Source organism: Cydia pomonella, chromosome 12 (assembly GCF_033807575.1).
Source record: "Cydia pomonella isolate Wapato2018A chromosome 12, ilCydPomo1, whole genome shotgun sequence".
Lineage (NCBI taxonomy): Eukaryota > Metazoa > Arthropoda > Insecta > Lepidoptera > Tortricidae > Cydia > Cydia pomonella.
This window is the reverse complement of record NC_084714.1, coordinates 6,242,795-6,261,073: the sequence shown is the minus strand read 5'-3', so window position 1 is coordinate 6,261,073 and position 18,279 is coordinate 6,242,795. Positions and strand designations below refer to the sequence as shown.

The 18,279-nt window shown below is 37.6% G+C and overlaps 2 protein-coding genes across 2 annotated transcripts; one reads left to right on the top strand and one right to left on the bottom strand.

Moving 5' to 3' along the window:
- Nucleotides 1-724: 724 nt before the first annotated feature.
- On the top strand, nt 725-8,295 carry LOC133523348 (uncharacterized). Its single transcript, XM_061858868.1, has 4 exons — nt 725-1,556; nt 5,493-5,727; nt 5,813-5,899; nt 5,982-8,295. The coding sequence occupies exons 1-4, from the start codon at nt 1,551-1,553 to the stop codon at nt 7,517-7,519; spliced, it is 1,866 nt and encodes a 621-aa protein (XP_061714852.1). The 5' UTR covers nt 725-1,550; the 3' UTR covers nt 7,520-8,295.
- Nucleotides 8,296-9,894: 1,599 nt separating this feature from the next.
- Nucleotides 9,895-18,113, bottom strand: LOC133523349 (cytochrome c1, heme protein, mitochondrial). The gene is made up of 7 exons (XM_061858869.1): nt 17,925-18,113; nt 17,571-17,621; nt 16,806-16,954; nt 15,167-15,293; nt 14,333-14,450; nt 10,713-10,894; nt 9,895-10,447 (listed from the first exon to the last, which is right to left on the bottom strand). The coding sequence occupies exons 1-7, from the start codon at nt 18,033-18,035 to the stop codon at nt 10,217-10,219; spliced, it is 969 nt and encodes a 322-aa protein (XP_061714853.1). The 5' UTR covers nt 18,036-18,113; the 3' UTR covers nt 9,895-10,216.
- Nucleotides 18,114-18,279: the final 166 nt, after the last annotated feature.

Below are 18,279 nucleotides of genomic sequence, written 5' to 3'. Positions count from 1 at the left end.
AAACATCTTTAAAGTAAAAACGTGTAAGTGAGTGTGGAGGGCCCTTAAGAAAAAGATAATAATTATGTTTCTCTCTAAGTCCATGCTCCAGTGACAAGCGCCCTAGTTAAAAACTATAATAAAAGGGCGTAGTGGACCGCGACCTGTCCAGGCAGACAACAAGAACTCCAGCAATTTGACTAATTTATTAGTTATTACAAAGTTCACAATATGAACATTTAATATGGAATTATAAGAAATTGACTCAGAGCGGCATGCACGCGCTTCAGAAGTGTCTCGGCGACTGGTTCGCCGTCTTCGCCGATCAGCCGCGCTCTTCTATCTGCCTCCCGCACTCCACATCCCCTCGCGGCCCTCAGTTCCTCGTACAAGCATATCTGTCTATCTCTCTCTTTTACTCATACCTGTTTCTTGACAAACGTTACAGCGGACCATCTTCCCATCGTGGTGGTCCGGTACACCAATCACTATCAGTAACAACTTTTAGAACGACTACGTAAGGTTTGTGAGGCTTTTTACAAAAGAGAAAAAAACTATATCCATCCCTTTTCAGGGGTCATAATACTCGCACAGCAAAAAGACAGTATGATTCTCTCTGACTATGCACGAATAAGAAAAGATACTGGCTAAACTATATATTCCATGTTATCCTAATATCCCACATACATATGACCTATGGTCACTCTAATTAGAAAGAGATGCAACGCCCCACTTTGACTTCTCATGTGGACACATTTTTTTTGGCCGATGTACACTGTCCTGTTTATTTTCTAGGTCCATGGATGTATCACAAATTTACACAAATACAAAACTGATTTTTGCGCAATTTAGACGAAAATTGCGTTTTCTTTGATTATACATTGGCCATGTAGGCTTATTTTGCAAGGAATTTTTAGTAGTAGTGTTTTTTTGATAGGCGTACGATAATTTTTTCACCGGTACGATAATTTTGACACTCAAATAGTGTTGCCAGACATACGATTATTGTCGTACACGTACGATAATTTGGGCTATGGTACGATGTACGTTCCAAAGATAATTATTATACGCAAAAGTACGATAATTTCAGCCCTTAGAAGATGCCACCAAAAAAGTCTAGTTTTTGAAGCAAAATATGACGCTTTCCTTGAGAAATAGGCTACAATTAGCACCTTTTGGGAGTTCGGCTTTGTTTTCGACAAAAATGTCGAAATTTCATGTAAATAGTTTGGATCTATCACAAAAATATAAACATATAAAGCTGATTTTTGCGCAATTTAAACGAAAATTGCGTTTTTGTTTGATTATACATTGAAGTAGTGCATTTTTGATAGGCGTACGATAATTTTGATACTAAAGTACGATAATTGTCTTTCGCTCACCTGGCAACACTGCTCAAAAATATAATAATTCTCTTCCGCTCACATGGCAACACTGTGGTAAACGTCGCCCGACATCGACAGCAACAGGGACGCGTACACTTGTGAAATAAACAAATATATTCGATGTAATAACTCATTTCTGATTTAATTGTGTGCTAAAATAGATAGTATTGGGGAAATAGTGCTGAAATGAAGGTGAGATATATTTTTTTTCAATTTAGCGAACCTGTTCACTATCTGACTATGAATCATTATGAGGCCCTAGAGCGCACGAAACTCAGTTGGTTCGATTATGGAACATATTGCACGTCTCATCATAATCGAATCGGTGAAGTAGTGCTCTACTCTGGCCTCGCTAAAATCAAGCAATTTTCTCAGCTAAAATTGTCTCTATTTTTATTGCACTTATAGAATTCAGAAATACACGTATATCAAGAAATTGTATTATTTTTTGGAAGATATGCTCAGGCTGACGCAACTAGGAACAAAAAAAGTTTTGTATGGAGTTTGTTTCGCAAATCATTGCCAACGAAGAAAACGAAAACGTCATAATCATAATCATCTTTATTTATAAAACCAATTTATACGTCAACATTATATATATATTTTACATATAGGTACATTATTAAACATTTATATTCTTTTAATTAAGTAGGTATACAGAACTCTTGGTAGGTGTAGAATGGGCGCTCGACAAGCCAGTTTTTTAATCTACGCTTAAAGCTAATTAAATTGGGAGCTTCGACGATGTTTCTAGGCAGTTTATTGTAAATTGTGGGTCCCATTACATGGGTAAGCTTATTTGATTTTATAAGTTTGCGACCTACACTAACTAGTTTCCCGGCATTCCTAGTGTTAAAGTTATGTATGATTCCATTCGTTTTGTAGTTCGATATATTGACCCTTACGTACATAGCTACCTGCATAACCACAATTGAAGGCAGTGTGAGTATGCCTAATTTTTTAAATAGTTCCTTTGCTGGCGTGTCTGAAGGTACCCGTGCAATACACCTAACTGCTCGTTTCTGGAGTCGGAACACTCGTTCCCATTGGGCGCAGCGGCCCCAGAGCTCCGCACAATACTGAATTAGGGAATGAACAGTGGCAAAGTAGCACGACCGGGCCACTTCTGGTGCCACAGTCTTTGCTACCCGGCCGAGGGCGAAGCAAGCGCTTCCGATTTTACAACACAGCTTGTTGACGTGCTGGTCCCACTTTAGTCCACTGTCAATCTCGAAACCCAGGAAGGTGGTGGAAGCAGCTTGCTCGAGAGTTTTCCCGTCCAATCTAACAGTCAGTGGCATCGCACAACGGCCTGACAGGTTAAAATGTATATAATGCGTCTTTTTAAGATTTAGGGCAAGGCCGTTGCGCTCAAACCACTGAGCCATCTGAGAAGCCGTGTCATTCAGTGCCACACCGATATCTTCTATTGTAGGTGCAGTGACCACCACCGCGACATCGTCTGCGTACATTAAAATCTCAGCTGATTGTATTGCATCAGGTAGGTCATTTAGTAGCAGCGAAAACAATATATTTGAGACTGACGATCCCTGCGCTACACCCATGGCTACTTCTAGGGGATCAGATCTGGTACTTCCTCCATCTCCAACTACTATTTGGGATCTATTATTGAGTAGGCTCTTTAGTAGGGACAGTGACGGTTCATTTATGCCATAATGTTGTAGCTTACAAATGAGTAAGGCATGGTCAGCAACGTCAAACGCCTTGGATAGGCCGTCAGTGCTATTTATTCTGTCAAGTTTACATCAAGTCAACTGTCAGCCTAATTGTTTTGTTTGTTTTGAAGGCTTCAATATTTTGTTCGGGTATTTCGTGTACTTCTTTATTATTTAGTGAAAAAATCGAAAATAGTCAACCGTGATCAGAGTAAAGAGCGAGTTTGTTACAATGCCAGCGAGAAAACGGTTTACTAAGTGTGAAATATGTGGCAAGCGAGCCACTCGAGAAAATCACGAAAAAGGGATTCTATGGCAAAATTTCCCTTGGATGAAGACCGGTAAGTATTGCTTTAGATACTTTTGACCTTATTTTGGGTCAGCAGGCTATAAACACATCGAAAATTAGATATTTTATATTCTTTTTCGTTGTGAACTAGGGATGTACTATAACTATCGATAACTGTAGTTTTATTTGTATATCAGTGTAAATAATTAAATTAAATATGTGATATTTCCTGACAACTTGCATGAAATATGACCATAATTAATTCATCGAAGATTAATATGACTAGATATAAAAATATGTTAACTAATGACCATTAATGCATAAATTATAGATAATTTATGCATTAATGGTCATTAGTTAACATATTTTTTTATCTAGTCATATTAACCTAAAAGTATGCATGGTATGTGTTGTGGGTACTTAGACAACGATATATATATATATATACCTAATATAGAAGTAGTTATAAATACATAGACAACACCCATGTCTCACGAACAAATATTCATACTCATCACACAAATAAATGCCCGTTCCAGGATTTGAATCTGGGACCATCGGCTTCATAGGCAGGGTCACTGCCAACTAGGCCGGACCGGTTCTCATGATTAACAGACATAAATACATAAAAAGTTAGTGCATTGATAAAGGGTTGTTGAAGGGATACCGAAAAACATGATTTATAGATGCATATTAGCGCTAAATAATCAGTTTGATCATGTCATTAGCAAACACTTGGAATATAAACTGTAGATAAAGTCATGTTTGTCCAAGGCTGTATGTTTTCAGATGCAGGCAGTGGGTCCAATTTGTTGGAATAGAAATCCCATAGAAAAGTTACATTTATTGAAACGTATGTGCAGATCATTTTGAAAATAAAGCTTATAATAATAAAAAAAAACACGTCTTAAAAACTGTACTAAAATAATTCGGGTCCACATTAAGCCCGAGCAGATATTAGTGCAATCAAAGAACTATCCACTATATAACATACAACTTAAATGTGGACTCGATGCTAACCTGATTTCGAGTACAAAATTTGTAGACAGGAGCCTATGTTTCAACCCTCCCCATTTTATCGATATCGATAAGAATCGTAAGCGTGTAGCGTACTACACTATTTAAATCGGTTATGTTGGTATTATGGTTCCTTGACAGTGCTTTGTCGTAGATTTTGGTAATGATTTGCGAAACAAACTGATTCCACTCGCTAGTATGGAAGTCCCGTCTCTTAAAACTTAGTGATTATATGCTCTTGATATGCTAATCACTACCTAAACTACCATCGTACCATCAATATGGTTTTTGACAACCAAGTCAAGTAATCAATGATATTTCGTTATCGTCAAATTTATAAATCTAAATATATTATTTTATATTTTTAGGTATATATGATGTAATATATAAAAATAGTAATTTGTTTTACAAGGGGGCAAAGTTGTTTAACCGCTCGTGCTAATATTGATACCCGAGTAAGCTAAAAATTCCAAAATTGAAGAAGTGGAAGTTTGAGCTCGAAGAAATTCGAAAAGTGAAATCTTGAGCGTCGCGAAGGTTTCAAGGCACGAGGGTTAAACAAACTATGCCTCAAAGTGAAATACAAAAATTTTCACCACACCAATGCGAGGAAAATACTAAATATGCAATCCCAAAAAAATGTGCCGAGATCAAGTCTTAATGAACATAATAAAAATGTATCATTCAAAATCATCAATCATAAGGATACAACTCAAAATTTGCATTTGATTACTTTGCCCCACATGTGGATAAAATGCAACTTTCTCATTAGTTTTTGAACAATCAAGAGGGGCTTTAACAGTTGGTGTGGTGAAAAATATATCGTGTTTCATACTTTTCCAATGTAGACATACATTTATAATTGATGAATAATAAAGAAACTGTATTTTAAAATTATATTACATACCTCTTACAGAAATATCTATACATTTGTTTATAAAATTATATATATATATATATATAAAACCGAAATACACATAGTTTTCATTTGGGCGACTTTGTGATACGGTGTCGTTTAATTATAATTAATTAAAGAGTTTGTTTACAATGCACACACACTTCTGTTGTGATTCGGAAACAGCGCGATCCTTTTATTTTTATAAGGCGTGCACTTTTTTAATTTTACAAATCTTTTTATATTTCCAGGCGGATGATTCGAAGGAGTACCTGTACGCAGTGGTCAAATTCTTAGAGCTACCTGGAGCAGATGTTGGTGATTATGTTTGTATACCTCGCTCTTGGATACAAATGCGGACAGGGCGGAAAATTACAGTTGCATATCCCAGTGAACAGCCGTCGATAACTAAGAAACGTATTAAAGCCGGTGAAAATCCATTGAGAAATTGGAAATGCTACATGGCTGTTGTGAAATTCGAAGCATGTAAGTGGCCATAGGATGAGGTCTTCTCTTGACTGTCAAATCACGTTCCATGGTATAGTTAACTTTGGAAAGATTATTTTTGCAGATACTTACAAAAAAGCTATGAAATTTATCATGGAAAAGAAATGTAACACCCCTACGTCTGGCGTATGTCCATCTGTAATCGACAATGGTGAGTACTTATCTTTGGCAATGAGGTGGGCTTGCGTTTATGATTTTATATCAAAAATGTGTGAACCTTTTATTATTTGCAGCAACAAAAAACAACTGTTCGACGAAACGTGCTCGCCAGACAGAAAGAAATGTAAAAAAACTTAAAGTGGCTGACAAAGACGAGGTTGCTGAGAGTTCCCTTGGCTGCGAAAGAGGCGTAAGAGAGCCCTCTCGCACTGTACAGGATCCTTTTGCTTCCCTAAGAAACTTGTTTCCTGATTTTCCAGGGCCACTGGGAATCCAACTACCACCAGGTTTCCCAAATCGGGTTCTGTCCCTAATTACGAAAATGCCAAGCCAACACAATCAGATTTCAACATGTTCACCAGTTCGTCAAGATGATGCACAAGTTCTGCCCAATAGGGATGTCTCTATTGATCAGTCTCTGGCAGCAGGTCGTACCAACTACGCACCAAAGCAAAATGCAATTTCAGCAAAACAAAATGAGTCCAGCCAACTTGATGATGGCAGGGACTCTCAGCGGGATTTAGACGTGCAATCAAGATTCGTTGATGGAACGTCTGAGGCGAGTATGGAGCTGGATGACCAAAGTCCAGGTAGTGAATCCTCTGCTGACGCCAGCTATCCAGAGGACGCAGGCCAGGCAACTGGGAGTACAATAGAAGACAGGTCGCTGACTATTGACAAGGCTGCTACAGGTGACGTGTCGTCGACGCAAGATGCTGATGACGATGAGGATGATGATGATAATGGAAGCAGTACACCAGGAGTAAGTACAGAAGAGACTTTAGGAGGTAACCAACAAGCAGACCAATTAATTGAGTCTGTAATGAACAGTCGGGCGGATCAATTGATTAAACTGCTTAAAATAATGAAAGTCGATTTCTCGCGGTCGTCTGACACGGCTTATGAAATGCACAAATCGTTTGCTAGAACTGTCAAAATGATTGAGTTGATAGAGAAGGCATCCAACAGTATACGACTAGAGGAAATAAATAAAATCGCTCTGGTACGACCGAATAAGCGGATAGCGGATGTTAAAAAAGTGGCAGAAAACCAGGATTCAGATTTGGATGAAGGTGATGAAGATGAGGGCGAAAGCAGTAACAATGTTAGGAATGAAGGCCAAGACGGTAATGAAAATAAAGATAAGGGAGCCTCCAGCAGAACCTGTGAGTTCCCACGTAGCTTCGTTTTACCACCAGAATACGATCCAAATGACAGTCGATGGACATTAAAGTATCACAATAAAGATTCGGCACCCAGTCTTGTTGAACTCGTCCCTGAAAGCAACGTGTTTGTTGATTCCATACAGCTATCACACTGCAAGCGGGTGGCTAAGGATTCTAAGGCGTTGGCTCGACTGTTATTGGCAGAAATATTCAGGGAGAGTGCGCTGAGTGTTTGCTCATTAACAGGCGCAAGAGCGAACGCGTTTTATAACGACGAGTCGGATGTTAGGCCAGGGTTAGATGAGAACGCGAGAGTGGTTATGTTGTCGTACGTTGAAGATTATACCAAAGAAAAAAAATGGGGACCCTACAACGGACAGAGAGTTATCAATAGCTTACGGAGTAGACTTCAAGAAATGAGATATAGGCGTTTTAAGACAAAGTGATTTTGGTTTTGTAAGATACTGTAGGTATGATTTTGCATGAGTATATTGTAATACAGAATACTGTGGTATAATGGATGGTGATAAGCAAAAACGTCTCATTTGAAAAACTCAAATTGCCATCCAAATGTATAAAAGAATCATTATCAGCTATTCTAAGTCATAATGAACAACTATCTTTTTTTTATCGTACCTAAACATCATGATTGTGACTTGTGATCAGTTATGACAATATAACTTTGAACCTTGAACAATTCCCGACGCGCGGTGACTCGCACAACTATAATACTAGGCGAAGAGGCGAACTACGTCCACCTTGTACTCGTCTAGCTAAATCAAAAAAGTGTCTCCATTCAATAGGTCCTAAGATATACAACCATTTACCCTTAGAGATTAAAAGTGCGACTAGTAACAAAGGTTTCATGAATAAACTTAAGGCTAAGCTTATGTCTGAGGCGTACTACTCTGTTGACGAATTTTTCAACGGCGTGCACTCCTGAACTGGTTCACAATCCCAAACTAGAAATATAATATATTAATTTAACTTGCCTTATTTGATATAATTATAAGTACTGTAAACAGCGAAAGCTAGAAATAACAATAAATAAAAACAACTGGAATAATAATTGTACCCACCTGACATACCTAACATTATAATAGACTGATGTTATATTATGTAAGTTAGCTAATAGTTCTAAATATGAAAATTTGTATTGACATGTAAAACTATGTTTTATAAAGGAATAAATGAATGAATGAATCGAAATCCTTAACCTGAAGCAGTGTACACCGATGTATAACGTGTAGTTCAACTTAAAAAAAAATTACAAATCTCGGGTAAAAACAAGTGACGACGCGAGAGATTTAAGCATGTTTGCTAAGGCTTGCGCCCGGGCGGACCGTCGCCGGCGAGCAAAAACATATTAATTATATTTATATTACTAAAAACATTTTTTTGGAATTATTTTTTACTTTTAAACTTCGGCAGGTGGCGCTTCAGTCGGGTTTTTGTATTGATGCTAAAATATTTATTTTTACTTTTTCCTTGCTTGTCAGAATATGATACGATGTAATTATGTTCTCAAATATATCGTGCTTATTACATGCATATAATGTATGTAATAGAGAATGTGGAGGAGCTCAAACTTGGTATGTTTTAAAAATTATTTGTATATTAAATTAATACAAGTGACTGATATGTAATGATATTATATACTTTTAGAACCGGCTCAGAATACTATACATATATATAATATAATAATAATAGGTTTTTTTTATGTATTATCCATACAAAAAAAAGACGTCGATGACGTTATAACTATCACATTTTTTTTTCTTTTTTTGGTGCTACGGGTCAAATTGACTTATGGACTAAAGATCAATCGTACCGATTTTCATACCTTTAACACCATTTGCAGCATTTTACTGATTTCCGGGGTGTACCGCTAGGACTATTATATGTTTGTACCGGAATTTTAATAATTAAGGACTTTAAAATAAAAGAAATGCCTTTACTTGGCACAGCCCTGCGTCCGAGATTTTGAATTTCGAACGAGAATCATATAAATGTTCGGAGTTGGACTACAGGGGCTAAAAAGACACCTTCCTTAATCCTGTGGGGTTACCCTGCGCACTGTTTTTTAATGCGATAAAATCGTGAAAATTCCAGAACACAGGAGTAACCGTTCGTAAACAGAAGGTCATTATCTTATATTATTGTGCCATGACGTAATGACCATGTTAGTAAAAAACTTATTAATGGATTTGATGGTCTTAGTAAAGATAAAGTAAATAGAAATGTCGTGGAAACCTAATATTAAAAAAATACAAGCTTATTTTACAAATTATACGTAAAATCGATATTACCGAAAAAACCGGAAACCTGGTTTTGCTGTTCCACAAAACCGGTTTTCTAAAATTCGCACGGTTTTGTGAGCCCTACCCTGAAGAAATAACTAGTATTTTCAGAACAATTGTTTTTTCAAAGCAATATTTAGGAACAGAGGAAACGACTTTCTCTTTTTCAAGAGCAACTTTTAGAAACAGAAGAGATAACTTTTGTTTTTTTTTTCAGTGCAGGTTTTTCGAACAGAAGAGATGACTTTTGTTTTTCATTTTTAGGACCAGTAGGCCTAAGATGGTCGGCTCTTTATCATTTGTCACCATGCCTGTCACGTTCTAACAAGTATGTAAGCGCGAAAGTGACGGGTATAGTGACAAGTGCCGCATACCGCCGCAGAAGAGACACCTTTTGTTTTTCTGTTTTTGAGGAACAGAAGAGACAACTTTTGTTTTTCTGAGTGATTTTAGGACAGAAAAGGCAACGTTTGTTATTAAGGTGTTAATGGGGTCAGGGAAGGGCCATTTAAACACCAAGATCGATTTTCAATAACTCATTTATTCAACTGTACACCGATTCACAGCTGTTATTCATGGTACACCACAAGCACAGATAACAATAAAACGCTATCTATAATAGGTATTATAGGTAATTTGACTGTGCCGACACGCACTAGGTGACGAAATGCCGCTCCGATAGAATTACATTAATATTTATATTATCACCGCTCCGTCCTCTGGTAACAAGGGAGGTAAACGCTGAATTACGAAATAAATTAATTTAATTATAAAGAAATAACATGTTACTGTGCCTATCGAAAAAAATTGTCTAAAATGTCTGTTAATGCTACGTTTTTATTTTTATTTCTTAGAGACGGGTTTGTAGGCTAGCTTCCTGGACTTCATCGTGGTCCACTTGTGCCGCTTGAGGTAGTAGAAGAAGGCGCCGAGGATGGAGAACATGCCGATGACCTTGATGGTCATGAGGCGGCGTTCGTCCAGCTCCGGCTCCGAGCACCAGCGCAGGAACGTGGCCACGTCCTTGGCCAGCTGCGAGGCCGTGGGCGGCGTGCCGTCCGAGTACTCGGCGGCCTGGGAATTGTTATTTGTTTTAATAGGGGGTAAAGTTGTTGTTTAACCGCTCGTGCTAATATTGATGCCCGAGCAAGCCAAAGATTCCAAAGCTGAACCACGAGCGTAGTGAGTGATTCGAGAAGTGGAATCTGAGCGATGCGAGGGTTAAATAAACTTTGCCTCTGAGTGGAACACAAACATTTTTACGGCATCCATATAGCCGGTGAGCAAAGAAACGTGAAAGAGAAACGCTTGAGCAAGTTGACTGCGATGTAACACGTACCTCATCGAAAAGTACTTGGGCCATGGAGATGGCGCCGCCGGGGAAGTAGGGGTTGTAGTTCTGTCCCTCGCGCAGCACCAGGCCGGCGGGCGCGTCCACGTAGCCGGTGAGCAGCGCGAAGATGTAGTCCTCGCCGCCCTTGCGGCCCGACACGATCAGCGACAGGTCGGGCGGGTAGGCGCCTGCAAACCGAATCACAGTTATCATTACACCGCGCGCTTTGGAGTGTCGGAAATTTGACCGCGTCCGGAATCAGGATAAAATTGGACCTTGAGTTGACAATGTTGACTTTTAAATTTTTTATAATTTCTGTACGAAATAGGAACAATAAGTATTTCCTTTAAAAACAGCAGTTTATTAACCAAAAAGCTGCCGTGCGAGTTGGACTCTCCCATGAAGGGTTCCGTACCATATATGACGTATTCAAAAAAACTACTAACTAGATCTCGTTCAAACAAATTTTCGTTGGAAGTTTGCATTGTAATTTTTAGAAGTTACAGGGGGGGGGGGGGGCACACATTTTACCACTTTGGAAGTGTCTCTCGCGCAAACTAATCAATTTAGGGTTCCGTTTTTTGCCATTCGGCTACGGAACCCTAAAATACACAACAAATACAATTCGACATGCTTTAGAAAGGCAAGCGACGGATCGTCGTGTGATACTAACTGACACTACCACAGATAATTTTACTAGTTCATTCATGAATACATGAACACTGGCCGGTTTGTGCGTGAGGAAATTGCCTAGCGCGTATGCTTGCTCTCTGTGGACCCGGCTAGTTACCATCAGAAACAAAAAACTTCGGAGGAGTGAGCTGCGAAATCGCATGGAGAAATTACGAATGAATTCATTGATTAAGTAGCCATGCACATGTAATGGCTACTTAGGCTATATAGGCATCCACGTATAGTGTGATGTATAGTATGATGAATTTTATCGACAAATCAACCCCCATACCTATGTTTTTTCTCAACCATTTTAAAAATGCACCCTTTAAAAGTTTTATGGTGCCAAACACTACTGCACTTGGTTAATGTACCATTATCTGTCCATTTATCTATCGCAAATTTAAGGAAAAATAATCATTCGATAGCTTATGAACTAGGTCATAAATTTGAAGCATAAATGAAGATGATGAAGAACTTCATTATGGTCAAATTCAAACCATTATTGTCGTGTTCTTCTGTGGTCGTGTTTTAGCGGACGGGAAGTTATTACTGTATTGTTTTTTACTTTTTTTAAACATGTAGTGGATACTAAGACAAACGCAAACAATCAATTAATATAACCGCGGGCCGCGTCTACACGACCTGGTCAGCATCATTTCAAGCTATATGATAGAGTCGTCTCGTGTAAGATCGTGCGAATATTGCTTAAACTTTTGACCGCCAAAGATGTCATGACCTGCATGCGTACCGACAAGGTTCACGATTACGCGCCGCGTACGATAGGCTTGGCGTTCAAAAGGTTAATAAACTCAAAGACTATATAACATTTATACTTTTTACACATACAGCTTATATTGCACAATTATATTGAATGAACAAATATTGAATGGTACTGAATGGCAGAATAAGTTGTGCCTTTAACTTTTTACTAATAATTAAAGAGGGAAACTGATTTTGACGTTTCTGATGTGAAGGGACGATTTGAGTGCTGGTTGATATTGCATGTTTGGAGAAAAGCACTATACATATATGCCTCTGCAGGAACAGCAATTCGTGGATTCGTCTTCGGAAAATTTAAACTCATCCACGAATTGCCCTTTCCCGGCCTCTGCAATAATGTTGCAATGTTGTTGTTGTTGTTGTTGATGTTGTCTAAGGTCGACTTCATAGCTTTCTAATGATGCCTAGTAACGTAATTTCTCCCGTCTCATTCTTTTATTCATAAAAATACCTCTCAAAGTTATGACGTGTGTGTGATGAATAAGAATAGAATTACTATCTATATACTACAAATCTTTTAATAGACTATTTGTATAAATTCTTTTGTACTGAGTACCCACGCTAATCAATACGTACTTTTAGAGCGGTTACAGTGCAGTATGGCGATTGGCAAGCGGCCAAGTAAACTACTGTTATAGGAGTGCATTGCTATATTGCGCCAAAAATAGAACATCCACTTACATATTAATCGTGAATTTTACAACAATATTAAAATCTTTTTTTACGTTTGTTTAATTATCCATTATTTTCGTACCCTTAGGGTGCCTTTCGACCAGAGATGTGTTATGCTTGCTATGCCATGTTTTCGTACATTTGAAACGCAGCTCCAGCTGCAGCTACCTTTCAAATGTATGAAAACATAGCATAGCACATCTCTGGTCGAAAGGCACCCTTAAAAGTCGTTTTATGTATTCAAAAGGTACTTAAATACAAAATACAGTACGTAGCGGTCCCCTTATTAGGGTTTCGTAGCCAAATGGCAAAAAACGGAACCCTTATAGATTCGTCATGTCCGTCTGTCTGTCCGTTTATGTCACAGGCACTTTTTTCCGAAACTATAAGAGCTATACTGTTCAAATTTGGTAAGTAGATGTATTCTATGAACCGCATTAAGATTTTCACAAAAAAAAAAACAATTAATTTTGGGGGTTCCCCATACTTAGAACTGAAACTCAAAAAATCTTTTTTCATCAAACCCATACGTGTGGGGTATGGCTATGGTTAGGTCTTCAAAAATGATATTTAGGTTTCTAATATCATTTTTTTCTAAACTGAATAGTTTTCGCGAGAGACACTTCCAAAGTGAAAAAATGTGTCCCCCCCCCCCCTGTAACTTCTAAAATAACAGAATGAAAAATCTAAAAAAAATATATGTTATACATAACCTTTCAAACTTCCACCGAAAATTAGTAGTTTTTTTTTAATACGTCATAAATGGTACGGAACCCTTTATGGGCGAGTCCGACTCGCACTTGGCCGCTTTTTATAAATATCTATCGTTAACACATTCACTGCCAGACAAAAAACGGCGCACTACCCCAGAAACCGGTGGTCTATAGCTGCGTACAAAGTTCACGAGCGCCCACCAGGTGGGTTCCCGGCAGTGAATGTGTTAAATTAAAACAATCACAATTATTTTCCAGTGGCGCTAGTGAGCACGTTGATGGGCTCTTAAGTTACGATTTGTATACGAGTGTCAATAGTGTCATCAGTGCCAATTAAAAAAATGTGTTACATTTTTTTTAAACCACGACGGTGGCAAAGAAGCATACGGCTGCACGGTAAGCAGTCACCGCAGCCTATGGACGCCTGCAACTCCAGAGGTGTTACATACTATTGTGACCGTTTTTGACCGAAGCGTCAGCGAAGGTCTCCATTTTAACTCGGGCATTTTGCTTTCGTGTGTCCGGATATTCTCCTCGCCATTCTTAACCGATTCTCGTGAAATTTGTCACCATATTCTGTTATTGATAGTTTTTTGAAATCTTTCTAAATGCGGAATTTTGGCATAAAGGACTTGCGCCATAGTCGCTTAAGATAAGACCATTGTGAATTCACTGTGACGACTCAACTAACCAAGTACTTTTCACTTTTTCATTTTCTAAGCTAACGCAAGGTTTACAGCCCACAGAGTCAGTAGTTAACGTAAAAGTACTAGTTTGAATGCTTACCGTTGTTGGCAGCCCTCGCCGCGTTTTCGTTGGGGTAGGGCGACGGTAAGTAGTCGGACAGCTTGCCGGGCCTCTCGAAGTAGTTGCCTTCTTCATCAGGGCCATCCTTGATCATCACCTGTGGAAATATATTATTGATAAGTGTTACTGTATAATTTACATACATAACAACCAATTGAGGTCAGGATGCGGCTTACGCAGCTTAGCAGTTACGTCTGCCTCCCACTGTCGCGATATCGCCTCACACAATTTCATATAAAATTAAAATGACAAATCTAAGACGTATGGGAGTTGAGAGGTTTTGACATTTCGAAGTGCTGAGACTTCGTTACCCTTGGCTTCTAGCGATTGTATGGCGATGCTGTTTAAACGCTTTAGATATTTTGCTATTTAACAACTGCTTATCCTAGTTGGTAATATCGATCTTTGATCAGCAGAGTAAAAGACGTATTCATTCACTACACATTGTCTCAGGCCCCGTTTCCCGAGTACCCTGTCTCTCACGCAGGACACAGTTTATGGTATAAATCACTCTCTGATGCAGGGATTTTCCTGATCAGGAACAATTTTCCTGTTACTTATTACACTATGCTGTGCCTGGAAACAGTGCCTCGCAGAACGATTAATACATGATTGAACATGATGATTGGAACAGCTACACTCTGTTAACAGTAATTGAAAGTGTCTACTCCAGAACACACAGTCGCTGTGGCCAAAATTGGTCAGGAGTATTATTATCATCATCATCAAAAAAATAATTTGAAAAAAAAAAAATCAATATAACACTCGTGAAGTCTGTGGTGTTGGTCTACAAACGCCGTTTTCTATACTGACCTCAGCGGCCTCCGCCTTGGCTTCATCCTCAGTGTGCGACACGCCCACCAGGTTGCGGAACGCGATGTACTGCAGTGAGTGACAAGCCTTGCACACCTGCTTGTATACTTCATAGCCTCGGCGAATACTGCAACACAACATCATAGGGATTTAGACGTAACAATTATATTTGGAATCTCCTTGTTAAGTTAGAAGTCTTTGACTAAACAATATACCAAAGGAATGTTGTGCTGGTACTGGTAGTATAGTTTTTTATTGCATTACAGTCAGTTTCTTTGACATAGTAATGAAAGAAATGTAATAAGCACAACTCAATAATAAACGAAATCAAGTGTCAGTTATGAAATAATACATACGCGATTAGATATTTAAAATAAATTATTTTATAGTCCACATATCAGTCATAGGGCAAAAGACTAAACCAAATACAAGGACAAAAGTATCTAAACTCAGTTCTAGTTAGAATCTACTACATCTTCTAGTATAACTAGTATTTCCAGTTTAAATGGTTTCTAACTATCACTATTACTATTTTACCATTAATACTTTGTGGTTAATGGTTAATGGCCAATAATCTGTTATAGACACCAAAATAAAAATAAAATAAAACTACATATGCTAAAAAAAAAACAAGCAAAACATACACTTCTGATTGAAAAACTTTTCCAAAAGTAGGTTAAAAATCATTGTCATCATTACTTTTCTTCATAACTTGCTTCATGCTTTGATTCTGTCATTAAAACAAAATAAAATATAAGGTCCTAGTGAAGTAACAGGTAATTATGTATAGAGACTTGTTCAATCAACAAAATTGTGCATTTAAATAGTACAGACAATGTTCAATACAGTATTGTTGTGTCTTATGATTTTAAAAGGATTTACAAGCAATCTTTGCTTAACAATTGTCAAGTTGGTACCCAATTTTGTTTTTAAAGATAAAAGTATTGCAGTCTGTGTAATATAACCAAGACACTTTTGGTGGAATACCAATATAAAAATAAATGTTGAATATTATTTGAGTCCCATGTCCAATTCTATAGGTGCGGAATATAGACCAACACAATAAATGAAATTAAATTATCACAATAACAGTTAATATTTACATGCAATCAATCAATTTGTCAGTTGTAAAGTGGAACACTCCATTAACTATACAATTTTAATTCCAATATAGCCTATGAGGAAAATATATGAGGCTAGGATTAGAACTCAAAAGGTAAAGAAATGATTAGATTCTTGCTAATGACATTATTCCACAAATTGGTTTGTTAATGGGTGTTAATTATGTTGTCGGAAACGTGTTAACAACAATAAGGTCTAGAGAAAGAGTCAAAATCAAAATTTACATTTTGTATTGTTAGACACCCTGGTCATTTGCCTGGTAGATGTAAAAAAAATGTTTATGCAGAGCACTTTCTCCATTAAAAAAAAAATAATTTAGTTTTTTACCTCTGTAAAAGTACCAGAGTTGGTTACTTTAGCTCTTCAAGTGGCATATGTCATTTTTGAGATATTGGAATTTTGATTTTATTCCAATTAATCAAATTTGAAATTTAAATGACAATCTGTCGGGAGTTGACGGCCTACCACTACCACTCCAAGGGTTATTATTTGGGATATATTTTTTATAAACACAAACCTGGCATGGTCTAATGACTGGAACATTCCATTGTGGCTCCAGGGCTGGTGTGGAGGATGTGCCTCACTGCCAGACGCCTGCACAGACTGCTCAAGGGCAAACAGTAGGGCACCCACTCCTCCTCCAACCACACCCAATGTGGACAGTAACTGCAATGAAAATTGTTTATTGAAGGTAAGGTATTAGAATTTATTGGTAAGAAAAAATAAATAACCAATAATGTTACAAACATGGGTCAGTAAACTTTGTATAATGCAAATAAATATCAGAATTAGTATCTAGACCTGTATATATAGGACATAGATTATGAAATGTAGAATATTACTATACTCTTAGTATAGACTCATACCTATTTTACTGTCAGCAGCTAAAATATTCCTTTGGAATGTGAAGTTTAGAGAAACAATAAGCTGACCTAATTTTCTTATAATGAAATTAATATTAGTGCTATTGTGTAATAGTCTTTAAAAATAGGTACCTAATATTTAAGTATAAAAAACACCTAATGTCCTATTAATGCTGGTTATATTATATGGATATTAAAACAGGTTCCAAAATAAAATACTTCACTTATGTAAAGTCATCAATTAAAATATTATTAAAAAATCTCAATTCTGACAAGGCAAGCAGCAGAACTGATTTGAAGTCCTACTGATATGACATTGGATAGTTGTGTCATGTGTGGTATTATGTACAGAGATAAATCAACACTATGAATGATGACCTTGAAGGTTTCACTGGAACCAGTAGACTAGGCTCACTTACCAGTTTTCTGTTTCTCGTCCATCCTTGTGCGTTGGTGGACAGCTGACAAACCTGCAATGGACGTCTCCATTAGTTTTCAAGAACTTGTTACATAATGTTGGATAGGTTATCACTTTTTCATATTTATTTTAAATCACAGCTAAATCAAATCTTGCTTCCTTAACTGTAACACTGCCACCACATCGGTTAAATAGCGATAAACTATCCCAATTTAATTTAATTTGATAAAATACACCCATTGTCTGAGGATTTTAAAACTCTTCTACACCCTTTTTGATAACACGTCGGAGACGCCAAAGATATGTAATACCGTAGCCCTGAGTTCCAGTCACTATTTAGAGTTAGATTTAGTACCTGGGGCGTCAGCACACCATAACTTTTCAAAAGTCGTGCCCCACAAATCCTGCCTACGGCGGCCGCCATGATAGTGAAACGTCGTAATGAAAGAAACGACTGACATGACATCTACGAGGTTCCTGCCATTGACAAAAATATATTTATACGAAGTGATCTCATAAATTCAAAGTATTTTTTAAAGTATAATGTCTAACTATGAATATTTTAGTAAAATAGTAATTTTTCTCAAGGTTGTAATATTTTTGGTTGATAAATAAGTTCCAGCTGGTTCCTGCCAGAGACGTCAAACGCTTCGCAGAGCATATATTTTTTTCTGGTATTTTCTTTATATGGCAACATAATAAAGCTGTTC

Coding starts and splice junctions, on each gene's coding strand:
- LOC133523348 (XM_061858868.1), top strand. Junction 5,728..5,812: donor TGTTGTGAAATTCGAAGCAT/GTAAGTGGCCAT, acceptor TTATTTTTGCAG/ATACTTACAAAAAAGCTATG. Junction 5,900..5,981: donor TCCATCTGTAATCGACAATG/GTGAGTACTTAT, acceptor TATTATTTGCAG/CAACAAAAAACAACTGTTCG.
- LOC133523349 (XM_061858869.1), bottom strand. CDS start 18,035: ATGTCATGTCAGTCGTTTCTTTCATTACGACGTTTCACTATCATGGCG. Junction 16,955..17,570: donor GGACGAGAAACAGAAAACTG/GTAAGTGAGCCT, acceptor TTTTCATTGCAG/TTACTGTCCACATTGGGTGT. Junction 14,451..15,166: donor CCAAGGCGGAGGCCGCTGAG/GTCAGTATAGAA, acceptor ATATTTCCACAG/GTGATGATCAAGGATGGCCC.